General features: G+C 41.1%; 1 protein-coding gene across 1 annotated transcript in view; it reads left to right on the plus strand.

The window, feature by feature from the left end:
- The window catches only part of LOC115316236 (relaxin receptor 1), a 482,496-nt gene that overhangs the window by 342,467 nt on the left and 124,511 nt on the right, over positions 1 to 15,518 (plus strand). The window contains exon 5 of the mRNA XM_042292126.1: positions 1,563 to 1,665. Within this exon, the coding sequence (XP_042148060.1) occupies positions 1,563 to 1,665 (103 nt within the window). The remainder of the gene's footprint in view (positions 1 to 1,562; positions 1,666 to 15,518) is intronic.

Genomic DNA, 15,518 nt, shown 5'->3' on the forward strand with positions numbered 1-15,518 from the left:
TAAAGACTTCTTCTATATAGGAACACAAGGGGCTATACAAATGGAAGTTAAAAAGGGCAACGAAATCGAATACACAAACAGTCAACTTACACAATTTTAAACTGAGCGAGGGTATACACATGCAAACAAAAGCATTTACGCTAGGCAGAAATGCAATCCATGCGTGCAGTCCATGAATGCAGTTAGTGTAAATGTAGAGTTCAGAATGTGCATAAGTACAGTCATTATTGGATAGCGAGAAATGGGGCTAAGTTTCGACATGTTAATGCGGTGCAAGATGAGAGTTCATAAAAACTCACGTTTTGTTCTGCGCCGCTTCCCATGCTGCTAGGGAAATGAGGGTTTGGATAAAAGCCTCGCTGGTCTCGTAAAAAAAAGTCCAGGGAGGAATTGTTTGTCTGTAGAGTCGGTATGCTTTTAGTCGCCGTTATTTCAGCGGGAGAATCCAACATTTTATGATTGTCATAAATAAACCGAATCGCCTGTCGTTGTACCATTGCCAACTTCCATATGCCTTCCTGAGTAAATCAATCCCAATATATAGTGGCGTACCGTAACTTTGACCGAACAAATATGTTATGGTTGCGTGACTTCGAGTGGGTCAATTCGTTCTTTGACTTTCGTCTGATGAGACCAACTTTCTTCATGCCAAGTCACATGTACTTGCTATATGAGAAAACCTTATATATGGGTGTCGGCTGTAAGGTTTCGCCAAGTTATTTATAATTGCCTTTCAGAAAAACGCAAGTGTTTCCGAACTTGTAAGTATAATCAACTGGTTGCTGTGTCTTAGTAAAGCCTAAAAGAACTAGTTTAACTAAATTTACCTCCACTCTCGAGACTTTCTACCACTGCGTAACGGACTACAGACTTTCATCTTGAAAAACTGTATTTGTGCGCACCCATAGGGAGTTGGTCCTTTCGCACGCACACACACATACAAATATACCAGCACGCAGAAGTAGGCCTGTATTCGCAGACAGATATATCCATACATGCTAACCTGGTGAGTTGCGCTGAAGCATAAATGTTGCTATAAGCATGCTTGTGCTAAACTGAGGTGAACGTGCGGAGACATACGCCCAAATTTGCAATCTCAGGTTGCTGTTTTTGTTTTCGTTTGTTTGTATAGATAATGCCTCGTCATCAAAGCCGCAGGTGTACTTGAACGTGCTCATCTGCTGCATTGGATGAAGAGGAAAAGCTTTGTATTCTACACGACTTTATGCGGCAATGTTTTCTTTGTGCTAACGTGCAGAGACACACAGACACGAAAACACACAAAAAAACACGCACCGACAATCGCGGGCTTCTCTTTTCTTCATATGATACAACTTGAATTATGTGAGATTCAAGAATGGGAAGTTGATATGACTATATTTGGGAAATTTGGTGTAAGCAGTAGTTGCCATGGTTGCTTGGCGAGTTGTGACGTGGACGCCCACAGCTGTAACTGTAAAAAGGTGCAAACCAACACGGGAGTCATTCTGTGTTCCTGATACCAGCTGAATCTGTTTCCCAAGTCCTCACTAATTCTCTCCAATGTTTCGAACGTCCTACAGACTGGGTACATCCAGGCTGCCGCTGCATGGACCGAAGTTTCTACTGTGAAAATACTGGCCTTCAAAAGATACCATCAAACATTCCGGCTAACGCCACGGCTCTGTAAGTAAAGTTATGCGTAATCTGCCAAATACGTAGATTTGATTACCTTTCCCTTTGCATGAAATATTCAAGTGCGTTCAAAAGGCCACCAATTTCATAAAAAGAAGGGGGCTCAACTTATGATAACCTGTTTCACGAAGCAAGGTTGGCGGTGGCTACACTATAGAGTATTCTACGGTTTCAGTATTGAAACATTAGTAGTTTCCGATAACTCTTAAGAAATCTGATCATGTTCAAATTCAACTTTACGAACGAGCGTCCTGTCGATCGAGTCGATAATGAATAACGATGTTACTTCCTAAAAGCTGCAAAAAGAATATCAACTTTGTTCGGTCCCGCTAAGCAGGTTATAGAGGGGAAGGCTTACAGTGGCCCTTCGGGCCACGTTTATCGTAACAACAACCATAATATACACCAGCGGTCTCAAACACGCGGCCCCCGACTCGCGAGGATACGGCTCGCATGTTACAGTCTTCGAGTGCCCTTTCCCATGTCCCGAGCACTAGAAATGGCATGCTACATAATGATCCTATGTCGCCGATTTATTTTCGTTCGGCGCGTAGCTCTACTCTTATAACGGACTAAATATTTCATAATATGTTGCTTTCATTTGCCTCGCGTTTCGTTTTAATTTTGCTACCCAGTGTTCTTCCCACAAGGACGGACCCCGGCATCATCAACTCTCGCTCAGCAGGAGAAACTTCCATAGATAATAAACCTACAAGTTCGGGATGCTCGCCATCAAATATCATCACCTTTAAAATACAAGCTTTTTCTTCGAACTGCTGCTAGCGAAACAAGTCACAAAAAAAAACAAAAAAAAAACTGCCGTATATCTAAAAAAAAAATCGGGACTTGTTGGGCTGCAATAATTTCCGATGGAATTGAGATACGGGAATGATAGCGTGCTTGCTCTCATGTTGCATTTGAAAAAAAACAACAAAAAAAACACGTTGTTGGTGCAGTGTCATTTTAGTTCGTATTATATTAGGTAAGGGACAAAAGTAGTCGCATAAACATATGAAAGCTAAATTTGTCACTCCCAAACTGCGAGTTTACAAAAAACGGAGAGCGCGAGGTCCTTTCTCATTTACATCTCTAACCCCCTTTCCGGGGATTTGGCTATCAGGCCCCCACAGTAGAATGAGTTTGAGACCTCTGGAATACACAAACTCAAATCTTTTACGTCACGCCTCACTGGGGGCGCTTCGGACGGACTTTCGGTCTAGTGGTGTGAACGAAAGTCATGCGGAACTGGCATTTCATTGTTGTCATAGACAAAACCAGACTGAAACCTGCCTTTTACTCAGAGCGCCGCGAATAGGGAAGTACCAAAAGGGCCCGAAAAGGTTGAAGACAAGCCTTTTTTGTGTTTTATGCCTGCTCGGTTTGCCCGAGCACGTGGATAGGTGCTGTAAAAAGAGAAAACATGACAACGTCGGGCCACGATTGCTCGGACGGGAAGCACTTTGAATTGATTTCACGAATATTTCTGGGTGTCAGATTTATTTGTTCTTTTTTTTTTCAACAAGAACACGAGAATACCGTAAAGTTACCCAGACTAACCGCGGACCACGTTCAGTGAGGCTTCAAGTTCAAACAGGCGTTTGAAAGTTCAAACTGCCGTCTGCCCACGGCAGGGGCCAGTAGAACAAACGTTCCGATATGAAGTAAGTGCAGGCCCAAAATACTTAAGTTTGGAGTCTGTTTGAGGTAAGTAGGCTCGGTGCAAATAGTACGTACAAATATATGTTGATCATTGTTACCAGTGGCCATCGCCGACTCGCTACGCCGGATTCACTTGATCAGATTCTGCCTTCGATTTTCAGTATCGACGTCGAGCGTCGCAGTCACCGTACAGGCTTTTGCTGTCCGAAAAACATCGCGACCAAAAATTGCGAGTAGAATCTCATGATGCGAATCAGGCTTTAGCGTACATACTGCGACGTTCACGCGGATTAGATCGTCACGTGTCACAATATGTACGCGAAAGTCTCCGGTGTAACGAGCCCTGTTAATTTCGCTCAGCCACTTAACTAGTAAACTATTGCTAGGAAGACGTGGAGTCAAATATTAATACGGGAGAATGAGCACAAGGACTCACAGCGACGCCGACAAAATTATATTCCAGTGGTTTCCTGATGCGGGAGGCGGCGCTTCTTGCCCACATCCCATGCGCATGCGCGTCGCCGGTGGCGCTTCGCTAGAGTCTTTCCGGTTGGCTTGCATGTGTAGAGTGTACAAGCGAAGAAACTTTCGTTCTAAAAGAGCGTTTAAATTTTGTGGCACTCTTTCCAAAGTCAATTTGCCCTAAACTCTCCAGCGCTCCTCAACTTGAAGGCGTGCGAGGGTCCCCCTTTTAGGTCTACCGTACGAGTAAGCAAGCATAAAGGAGGAAAACATGTATTTCATTTAGTTAATGTTCTAGAGTTTTTTTTTTGTTTTTTTTTTTAAATCGAGACACAATTGATACGCCAGGTTGGCCGAGTTCTTAAGGCACAATTACGAATCAGGATACAGGTAGACAGTTACTCAAGCGTCCAAACACGCAAAAGATACATTCACGCAGGGCTGAACACACAAAAAATACTCACACAGCGCTTAACTGTAGTTCAGCGCTGTGTTGGTGTATTGTTTGTATTTGAAATTTTGAGTAACTGTCAACCTGTGCGCTGGTTCGTAATTATCGTCACACAGCCCATCAGGACTGAATGGGATTCGGGACTTACTGTTTACACCTTACCCCTAGATTATTAAGAACGTTTATGTTCTTCATAAAATCAGTTACCCTAATGTTGGTTCTGTTGAAATGCACCATGTTATTTTTGGCTGTGTAAACTCGCCGAGATCACCTGTGTTTCTTCTTTTCAAAGTTTCGCGTCTACATACCTACGTGAGTTTAATGGAATATATCTCGAAGCGAACAGGAATATACTCAGAAGAGAATATACACGGCATTAATTAATTTTCATTCCTAAAATTTACATAAAAACGATTTCTGGACGGCCGTGCCTTACAAACAAACTAAATGTTGGTAAAAAAAATTATTTTAAGGCGAAGTAAGTCACATTCTCTCATATTGGTCACAATGTAACCAATGCTACAAAGAACACAGACAAAACAATAAATAGAAACAAAATAAATATTACGTGTGTGGCCTCCTAAATATATTGTAAATTTATCCTACAAAATTTTGGAAGATCACTTAGACAATTGCGAACTTGCCAAGTATCTCTAACAATCATGGAGGGGAGGTCTCCCAAAACAAATCAGCAGCCGTTTTAACAAATAGTTTGTATCTGTTTATACAGAGGAACAGTTTACTCTACCATGAGATGCAATCTCTATTTCGTCTACTGCAATATAGGGTGTCTGAAATACACAGGCTGTATCAAAAATGTGCCGTAAAAATCGGCGCCTGCACAAAGCAATCTCAACTTTTCGTCAAAGGTTTTATCTCGCAAAAGTCAATTTTATCACGGAAAATTTCAAAGTGTAGCTCGCTTTCTGAAAGATATAGGGCCAAAACACTTGCCAGGGTCAACAGCAGACGGCGACACAGACTCGTTCCATATATATATATTTTAGTAGGGTGCGTTGTTGGGCTAGATGGTTCATCTTAAAAAAACATATAAAATAGCGCAAAAAAGACAAGGACAAGAAGTATACAGGAGAGACGCTAACTTTCAACTAGTTTTATTCAGGAAAAGTAAACATATATATACACATGACAGGCAAGGCAGCACCACGTAAAAGTTGATTATTTTTATCCGATCACTCAAAAACTGAAATTCATTACAATGAAGTACAATAGAAGCGTCGCTTCTCTTTTACTTCATTGCTATTTTATAGCTATTTTCATCGGTATTTTTTGTATGTTTTACTATATATATATATGGGTGATTTCATCTCAACTCAGGCACAGATTTAGGGTAGAATTTTTAATTATGACAAAACAAAATATATATGTTTTGGGGAAATTTCTATAATAAAAGTAGATGCAAACGGCGATTTCGACGGATTTTTCTTTTGTTTTCAAGTTATGGACCGTTGACGCGGCCAAGGTGGAAACTGACGTTTTCCCAGCTTATCGGAGTTGCCATATTTCACTCCATCCCTCTTCCCTACTTTTTACTCTACATCAATATAACTTTTTGGGAACGCTCTAGACATAGGCTTTTTTATGCTAATTAAGCTTCTAGGTCATAACAATCTTAATGATTTTTTTTGATTTGTCAAACTGCCTCTCTGCGACGATATTTGACGAAGTTCAGCAAGCTGTGCTGTGTGGCCTAATCAACATATTTTTATGATCTTTATACCACCGTAAAGCTCTAACTACGCTCTTTCTTTTGAGTATAATGTTAATATTTTGCAATAAGCACATAGTGCGCTACATGTGCCCGAAGAACGAATATTTCGAAAAACTGGCAAGTTTGGAGTCGATTTTCTGAAAACCCCCACTTTTTAATTCTTTTATTTTTTATTCACAGTTAGTTAATATAGTAGTCTATTAGAAACTACCAACAGAAATTGTAATATATTGTTTGTATTGACGCTCTTAAGAGTCGAATCTCGTGCTACGAGCATTTTGAACGGGACTTCGCATAGACGCTTAGCTGAGCAGAATTTTGACCTGGTTTTCTATTTAATGTTAGTATTTATTTCAATATCGGATCGTAAACGCCAGTGAAGTAACAATATTTATCCTAACAATATTTATTTACTTGGCACTGGCGTGATTTGCAAGGAGTGTTAGCTTCGCCCTATGTATTGACGGAGAAGATACGTAACATCTAGTCTCCCGGAAAAACTTAAGTCAAGAGGAAAAATTCTAAGTAACCCAGCATGAATCACTGAAAATAGAAATGAACTCTAAACACATCGCTAACACGTTGGAAGCCTTGCACGCTACGAAATGCTTGTTATTTTACGAAAAGGTCCGTAGCGCACAAAAAAAACCGTACTTCCTAAGCGTCAGATGCTAAATCGTACATATGTATATGCACTGCATATCTGTTTGACATGAAAAAATATGACAATCACATGTCGAGCTCGGTATTTCAAACTCAAATCTGAAAGCAAAAGGCCCCAAAGGAATTCTCTGACGATCTGCATTCCCCAGTATTGGGAGGAAGTAAGCGCTGGCGCCCGCACTTTAGGATACGGACTTAGAAGTAATTTTTTTTAAATGCACTACTTCAAATTTTATTAATGTTTATGGTTGGATATTAAGGTAACTGCTAACGATAAATAGAAAACCTTACATAGGTCAAAATTCGGCTCAGCAGAGCGCCTGTGGGAAGTCCCGTTCAAAACGCTCATAGCACGTAGTTCGAGTCTTAATTGCGACCATACAAACAATATATTACAATTTATGTCGGCAGCTTTTGATAGACTACAATATTAACCAACGATGAACAAAAACTAAAAGAAAAAAAAAGTGTTTTTTTTTTTTCAGAAAACCGACTCCAAACTTGCCAGTTTTTCGAAATTTTTGTGTTCACGCACGTTTAATAGAGCGTTATATACTTAATGCAAAATATTGAATTTATACTCGAAAGAAAGAGCTTAATTGGAGCTTTATGATGATATAAAGATCATAAAAATATGTCGAGTAGGTCACACAGCACAGCTTGCTGAACTTCGCCAAATATCGTCGCAGAGAGGCGGTTTGACAAATGAAAAAAAAAAAAATATTAAGAATGTTATGACCTAGACGCTTAATTAGCATGAAAAAAAAATGTCTAGAATGTTCCGAAAAAATTATATTGATGTAGCGTAAAAAGTAGGAAAAAGGGATGGTGTGAAATATGCACCTCCGATAAGCTGGAAAAACGTCAGTTTACACCTTGGCCGCTTCAACGGTCCAAAACTTGAGAACGAAAAATCTGACGAAATTGCCGTTTGCGTCGTCTTTTATTATAGGAATTGCGCCAAAGCATACTCTATATGTTTTTCGTGAAAATTTAAAGTTCGACCCTAAATCCGTGCCTGAGTTGACATGAAATGAATCATATATATATATATATATATATATATATATATATATATATATATATATATATATATATATATATATACAGTGTAGAATTGTACAAAAATACGCTTCTACAAAAAATTAGTTTAGGTGCTTTTAAAGTCGAGCGAATAGAACGACTTGTTGCCCACTCGACAAACAAGGGAAAGCTTGCTGCCGGCGATTGCCCGCTAAAATTAAGTCACCTATTTTCAAGCACTGAATTTAAGGGAAAAAGAGAACGAATTGAACAACACTAGACTAAGAATTATGTTACTTTTAGCCGATTACTGATTAGGAATGCAGATATGGTTGTAACGTTTTCTGCTATTACGCGCGCGGAACGAGCTTGGGGCAACTTGGCTTAAGAAAGCTTATCACGACGTTAATGCGAAACCGAAACTGATTCGGGAGCATTCCCTGCGATGTTACTTTAGCCGATTACTTTCCTATCATGTTGCCCTTCGATGCAGTAGATGAAGATATGTGTCTAGCCATGCGCAGATCATTTGCATACCATTAATGCTAGCAAATAGTCTGCATTCATCTAGTAAATAGTGGCACTCAATTGCCGAATCCTTCTCGGAATATGGTTGGTTATATAAGCGAGTCGGGTCGGTAGGGTGGTTATACTAGAGAGTCGCGGAGGGGTTCGGTTGGAGTTGTTTGTGCATTGTTGTACTGCTATGTATGTGCCTGTACCAGTGTTCGGTATCTTGCATGGTGTTGGTACTGTGTATGAGTAGTTGTCCTGTGAAATCTAAACTAAAAAGGCAGTTTTTCGCGTCATCTAGCGGTTACTACTACACTTCCTAGGTAGCGCAACCTGCCGCTTGACTCAATAAGCCAAGTGTGCAGCAGTTATATAGCTATTAACTAAGAAAAAAAAAACAAAAAAAAAATGGGCCTGTAATTTACTGGCCTTCATACGTTTCTGACTCTCGGTTCGATAAGAATCGTAGTGACTCTGCGACTCAGCCACCTAAATGCTTGTTCTGTGTTGTATAGCTGCAAAATGCAGACACACACGCGCACGAATAAATAACCACGTCGGTAGAGGTAGGCACAAACAAGAAGAGATAGAAAAAGAAATAGCGGTAGCATTGGCGCGAGTTGAACGCCTCTCGTCTGTGTCAAAGAAGGTACCTAGCGATTCATCGCCGCATAAGACAAGCATACGCCGTGTTCAATAAAGTCAGCATGCCCATTCCTTGCGCAACGATTTATTTTTTGAGCGTTCTCCGCCGGCGGTAAAAATACAGTCAATCTAGCGAGATGCCGTCGGGGGGCAATCGCGGCAATTCCAGCACGCACACTGCCGTCCCCACAGGATATAGGTACCGTACCGGTGTCTGGGGACAGATGTTTAGATTGTCTTATGGCGCTTGGAAGACGTCGAATAGCCGTATGCGCTCTATTCTCTCACTCGGCCAAAAAGCCGTGCTGTTCTCTAGGCCTCACCGAGGAATTCGAGCGTCGCTAACCAGCCGCCATGTTGCTTTAGGGGGTAGTCAAATTTGACTACCTGATCTATGACTACGGGTGGGTTCGTCATATTTACCCTGGGAGTTGTTGTATTTGAGACAGCTTTTTACCACCACAAAGGTAGTAACATATGACTACCTTTTTTTTAATGTGTAGCTCTCTACTCGAAGAAGACAAAATATGTCCCAATCGTTTTAAAATAACATAAACAACACCTATTGACTGTCTTTATTTTTAACCACTTAGTAGAGCAAGCGTACCTTCCTGGTAGACTGGGAATTCGTAGAAGTGTTGGCAATTTTTAAATATGAAAAAAAGCATTGTGTGTTCTATTATAGAACAATACTCTTAACCAGTATATCATGTAAATGTATGGAGCATACGTATTCACACGTTATTAAATATTAATGCGGCACTAACCTTATCTGGAGTAAGCAAGATGACCTTAGAAAAAGCTTTTCTTATGAAACCAAACTTTTGACTTCGCTGTAACTTGTACGAAATTATTATTTATTCAAAAGTAGTTATGCCATTTTCCTTGATTTTGCTAATGCCTTCAACACCGTACACGATAAATGATTACTCTGCATGTTAACTAGATAAGGATGTAGCGCCTCCTTATCGAGTTGCACCAAGTGACTAGATTAGATTGGATACACTCAGCAACGCCACATAAATAGAACTCAACATTCATCCCCGTATCGTGCAATTGATGGCACATTTTTTCAATAACCGTAAGCAAGTCACGTACGTTGGGCAGAGAAAATCCACTAATTTAACAGTGAAATTAACAGTAGAAACGTGCTGGGACCACATTTATGCCTAATATAATTAAACGACCATCCACTCAACTTATCATCTCAGATAAAACTCTTCGCGGATGATTGTGTTGTTTATGGTAGCATCACTACAGCGGATGGTCAGAAACTTTTAGAACGGAATCTTAACTTTATAGTACGTTTTAGAACACATGACAACTAAAATTAACTCGAAAAGGACTATGTATCATTCGCTAGCCGACCCCCCTTCCACATTTAAAAATATACACTCAACGAGGCCGACATAAAGAAAGTTGATTGCTATAAGTACCTAGGAGTCACATTGGCAGAGGAGGTCAATTGAAACCACCACATGAGGAACATAGTGTACAGTGCATGTAAAGCACTAGCGTACAGTGCTAATCACACTTGTGTCTAATGCAAGACCGCGCGGCTTTGTGCGGCGATCGCTCGACTGGTCGGATTTGCGGCAACCAATCTAGTCACCTGGGGCGACACTGAGTAATCCGCTCAAGGAATGCCCCGCCCGCTCCATCGGGAGCCGCCGACACACAGCCCGCCGGCTTGATAAAAGTTTTAAGGTCTAAAAAAGCTAGCATTAGAATTTTTTTATTTATAGTCACATTGTTGATGAACTTTCGGCTTTGTTCGTGTGTTTTTATGGATGGGGTATTTTTTTATATTTGGAAGGTTTCAAATATAGAAAAAAAAACGAAGCACAAATGTGTCGCCTTGCAGACGAAAAGGAGACATTCTTACAAAACTATTTCGTTAGTCGCCGGAATGGCGCTGTCGACTGAATTCTTCTGTGAGTCTCTGTGTTTTTATTCTTTGTTCTGGCTAGCGCGTTTGATACCGGCCGTGCCGACATCCGTGTTCCCCTATTTTTTGTTGCAGTTATGTTTGTCGCTCTAGGTCCTTTTTATTAGGGACATGAATGGCTAGGCCGTCGCTGAGTCACCATTTTCTCTGTGCTGCTTGTAGGATGGAGCGCAACCTAGGATCGAGCCCATCAGTGTCAAAACTCTTAGACACGGATAAACCAAATAACGAACAAGACAACACGACCCAAAGATTTTATTTCGTGTTGTGTGTTATATTATATCTTCGAGTTCTTAGGCTTTAGATTATGATGGGGTGTCCTAACCAGTTCGAGTGCGTGCTATCTCTTCGAACATAAGTTAGTGTTCGTTCGAATATTTACAAAATCCGTAGTCCAACACGAAATCCCAATAACGAAGCAGAAACGTGTTTCTCTCAATTAAAAAGAAAGCGAGTGAAGGATATTTTTTTTACTTGCGAACGCTGAAATCGGCATCATTAAGGAGCCACTTTTGGAACTGGATCTCATTTCTCCCGAGCTTTTAAGCTGACCAGGTACCGAAGACTATAATTTGGAGATAGCTCACCTTCCATGTGTTGAAACGCTTCTTTCAAGCGCGAATGCTCGGTTTGTGAAAGCAGGTGTTAAAGCCGCAATTTCGTACCTCCCACGCCACTTACAATAATAATTGTATTCCCTGTTTAGCAGGGACCAGTACGAAAACCTCGAGCGAGGCTCAGGGTCGAAGCTCTATTGGATTATTAAAGGACTAGCCACGCTGAAAAGAAAGGAGGGACCATTCGTAAAATACGCGAGCTCCTCGCATATCGTCCAATAGAGAGGATAAGAACCCGAACGTGGAAGAACTGATGAGTAATTTCTTTCTCGGTGTTGTTTTAAGTCAGATACTGCAAAACATTTCCTGACTTACACATTGTTTCATCTACCGTAAAAATACGGTAACGTTCGATTTTTGTTTTTAGGTACAGCAATTTTTATGGGATTGATATCGAACGCGAGATATGGTGAAGAAATTTCAAATATATAAAGGACTCATTTATCATTTATGCACCTCTTCTAAGGTACGGGGGGGGGGGGGGGGGGGGGGTCTGGCATAATTTTTTCTGAAGTACCGCCGAGCATAGCATCTGCTCGTGAAATGCCTTCGAGCCCACTATAGTCAGTGACATGCTAAGAACTGAAAAATAAATTACAGTAAGAGCACGTGCGAGCTGGTGTTTATTTATCATCTTGATGAATTACCTGAGACTGGGGCGAAAACTTAGGAACATCAATCGTGGAAGAGAAAAAAAAAAAGAGTGTTAGGATGACAAGGTCTCAAGAGACTTAGGAACATCCACGATTGATGTTCCTTACTTTTTCCCCAGTCTCGGGTGACTCATCAACATTCTAAAAACTCAGGGCGGTGTCTCCCTCCACGGGCTTGTGCTCGCTCGGCTTTCGAGACAATAAGGCGACGTCTCCTGCTCGATGTTACGACATCGGCAACAACAGGTTTAGTCGCGAGCGGAAGCAGCGATGCTTGCCGCTGTTTGAGCGTCACAACATCGTCGCGTACCGATGCACGGTTATAGAAAAAAAGGAATGGAAGATTTTCTATATCGTGTTTTCGGAGATTAGGGGCGCGACACGGTTGCAACGTAGGCAAACAACGCCTTCATGTGTGAGGACAAGACAAGCTACAATCCAAAATATGCGGATGATTGAATCGTAAACACGATCGAATGAATCAGTCTACAAAGCCGCCGAAAGACCACAATCTTTGGCGGAGCTGGGGTTTGAACTTCGTGACTCCGAATATCCGATCGGGTATGCCAACCACTGCACCACACCGCCTTGTCTTTTTGGCGTTTCCTATCTGTCTTATTTAAGCACCGACACGAAGTGTATCCTATCAAAGTGGATCTGACAACACATGTGACGCCCCGTGGAACGCGGTACAACTCTTGCTATTGCGTTGTACAAATTCGTTGCGGTACAGAATTTAGTTCATTGTTGGCGTCGTCTCGTGTACACGTATTATTTCTTGTTCATGGGAGTTAGATATGCGGTATTGTTACCTGCGTGAATAACGATTGACGTTTTCATATATCACAGCCACTTTCAATGTCGTACGTGGTCTCCCAGTAGAAAATATTTGAAAGTATGCAAATGAATAAAACCGAACTCGATCGAATGAATTAGACTGCAAAGCCGCCGAAAGACAAAATCTTTGACGGAACCGGAGTTTTGACTCCGTGACTCCAGATATCCGGTCGAGTATTCTAACCACTACACACTCAAACTAGGAACCTTTAGCAAACCACTACCGTGTTCCGCGTGCCACAATACCGCAGCCTTTGACGCATGCTTTTAAGCGCGCGCCCCGCGATCATAGTGTCACCCGGGCGCGCTGTTAAAAGCATGCTTTAATGGCTCCGGTAGTGCGGTACAAGGAACGCGGTAAGGGTTTGCTAAAAGTCACTCTTATCATATCGAACCAGATATCGGGAGTCCCGAGTTAAAATCCCGGCTCTTCCAACGATTTTGACTTTCGGTAGCTTCGTAGACTTCAATTCCTTCCGTCAAGTTTATGCTCATTCATTTCCATATCTTTGAATATTTCCTTTTTAAAGACCCGCACGATAATTTAAGTGCACGTGATATAATCAAGCGTGGCTCATGACTCTGGCAGATTATTATATAAGATCGATAAGCTAAAAAAATAAATAATTCTCATACGCATGACGAGACAAAGAGTGAGTGGAAATGTGTTGCAGAACGAGCTCGACCCAGATGCTAGCAATCGTCGTACCGCGTTCCAAGCGCAGGTATGCGCTTCCAGAACACTTGATATTTTTTTTTTTACATTTTGTTTCGATGCATTAATAAGACGGAACATAAAACGCCAGAGAGGCAAGGCGGAGTGGCGCAGTATTTAGCATACCTGACTGGATATTGGTAGTCCAGAATTTCAAATCGTGGCACCGCCAAATATTTGTATTTTGGCGGCTTTGCGGACTTTCATTTATTCTATCACGTGCGGTTCACTAATCTCCATAATTACAATTATTTCCTCTTTAGAGACCACGTACGTTTATGAAAGTGCTCGTGGCGTGACGAGCATCATATACCGGAATTATCGTGCACCGTTAGCAATGACGAGACTGGCGCCACGTTCCACAGACGATTAAATACTTCTTTGAAGGCATCGATTTGGGTCATACCTTCTTTATTAGTGCCAGGAGGGAAGCAGACGTAGTTCGGTGAAGCAGCAAGGCGGCGGCGTCACTCAATCAGCGGACAGAGCGCACCACGTCAGCTGCACCATTTTCACGTTGCCTCACAGAAACCACCGCAAGAAAACACTCGAACTACAACACGGTTTCCTAAAGAGTTGTTCCGTGAAACAAAACTCAGTTCTTTCCTTCAATATTCTGTTCCGTCTGTCTTCCTTCGCGGCCAATTTGATACTGTCTACTTTGACATGTCTAAAGCGTTTGACAGACTAAACCACGGGTTGATTCTGCACAAGCTCCAACATTATCAGGCGTTTCTATGGCATTCACCAGGGGATTTCACTCTTTTCATACCTGTCAAAAAACAATTTAAGAATTCTGAATATTTTTTATGCTTTTTTTGGCCCCGTGTGCCCCAGGGCCTAACTTGGCCCCATCATTGTTTCCTATAATTAATATTGAAATCGAGCTGTGCGTACAAAATTTATCAGTTGTTGCTATTTGCTGTCGTGTTAAAGCTTTTTTTATTACATCTCTGGTCACTCATTCCCAGTGCACTTTTACAAAATGACGTGTCACGAGATCATCAGCAAATCAGTGGTCATCGTCAAATGTCTTTGTTGATCGATCCCGAAACTGAAGCGCTATTAATCTGTAGAATACGAGAGGCGATTTTAAATGACTAATTTCTTAGTTCCACTCCTATGCTAGTGTTCTTGGGGTTTGTGACATTGACTTTTATTTTGATATTGATGTGTCTTTTTTACCATATCTCTCAAATCTCTCGCTCAACTGTTAGATTGCTGAGCGTAATTTTTGCGTATGACTCAGCAATTATAGACTTCATTGTGTATTAGTTTCTTATTTTGCAGCCTGATTCGTTCCCACCTTGAGTTTAAAAGCGTTGTGTGGAACTCACTGAGTGCAACCTATGCATCAAATATATTAAAAAAATCACAAAAGACGTTTTTTCAATTTGTTCACAATCAATATTTTGAGGGAAGTTTTTCTTCTTTTTTATGGCTAGGCTTACATACATGGGACCCTCAGTTCCCAAACGTTACCCTAGCGTAGAGTTGGTGAGATATTTTAAAGTTGTTTCATAACAATATTGATAGAAGTTTGATGTCTTCTTTTAGCTTTCACGCCTCTCTACGTTCCAGTACACATTTCTGTTTCTTTTATTCTTGCTTTCAAGGGGAACTATGTGCAATTACACGCATTCAAATGTCTGTCAATAATATTTAACAAAATACGCATTGAGAGGCTTTTTACAAAGTATGTGTAGATTAAACGTGAGCACGAAACATTTATTTACTCATCATGACCATATCGCTTTGCTCACTGTGTTTTGCGAGATGTGTAATCACAATATGCCACATATCGTGACTTCAGTTGTTGTGAGGCTGGAAATATTGAGCTTATATTATTATTATCTTAAGCAGGATTGCCGTACCTGGCGACTGTCGTGAGATTTTCCGGTTTTGCATCACGTTCCGACATCGGGC

The sequence above is a fragment of the Ixodes scapularis genome, unplaced genomic scaffold (genome assembly GCF_016920785.2).
Source record: "Ixodes scapularis isolate PalLabHiFi unplaced genomic scaffold, ASM1692078v2 PGA_scaffold2__306_contigs__length_199485367, whole genome shotgun sequence".
NCBI lineage: Eukaryota > Metazoa > Arthropoda > Arachnida > Ixodida > Ixodidae > Ixodes > Ixodes scapularis.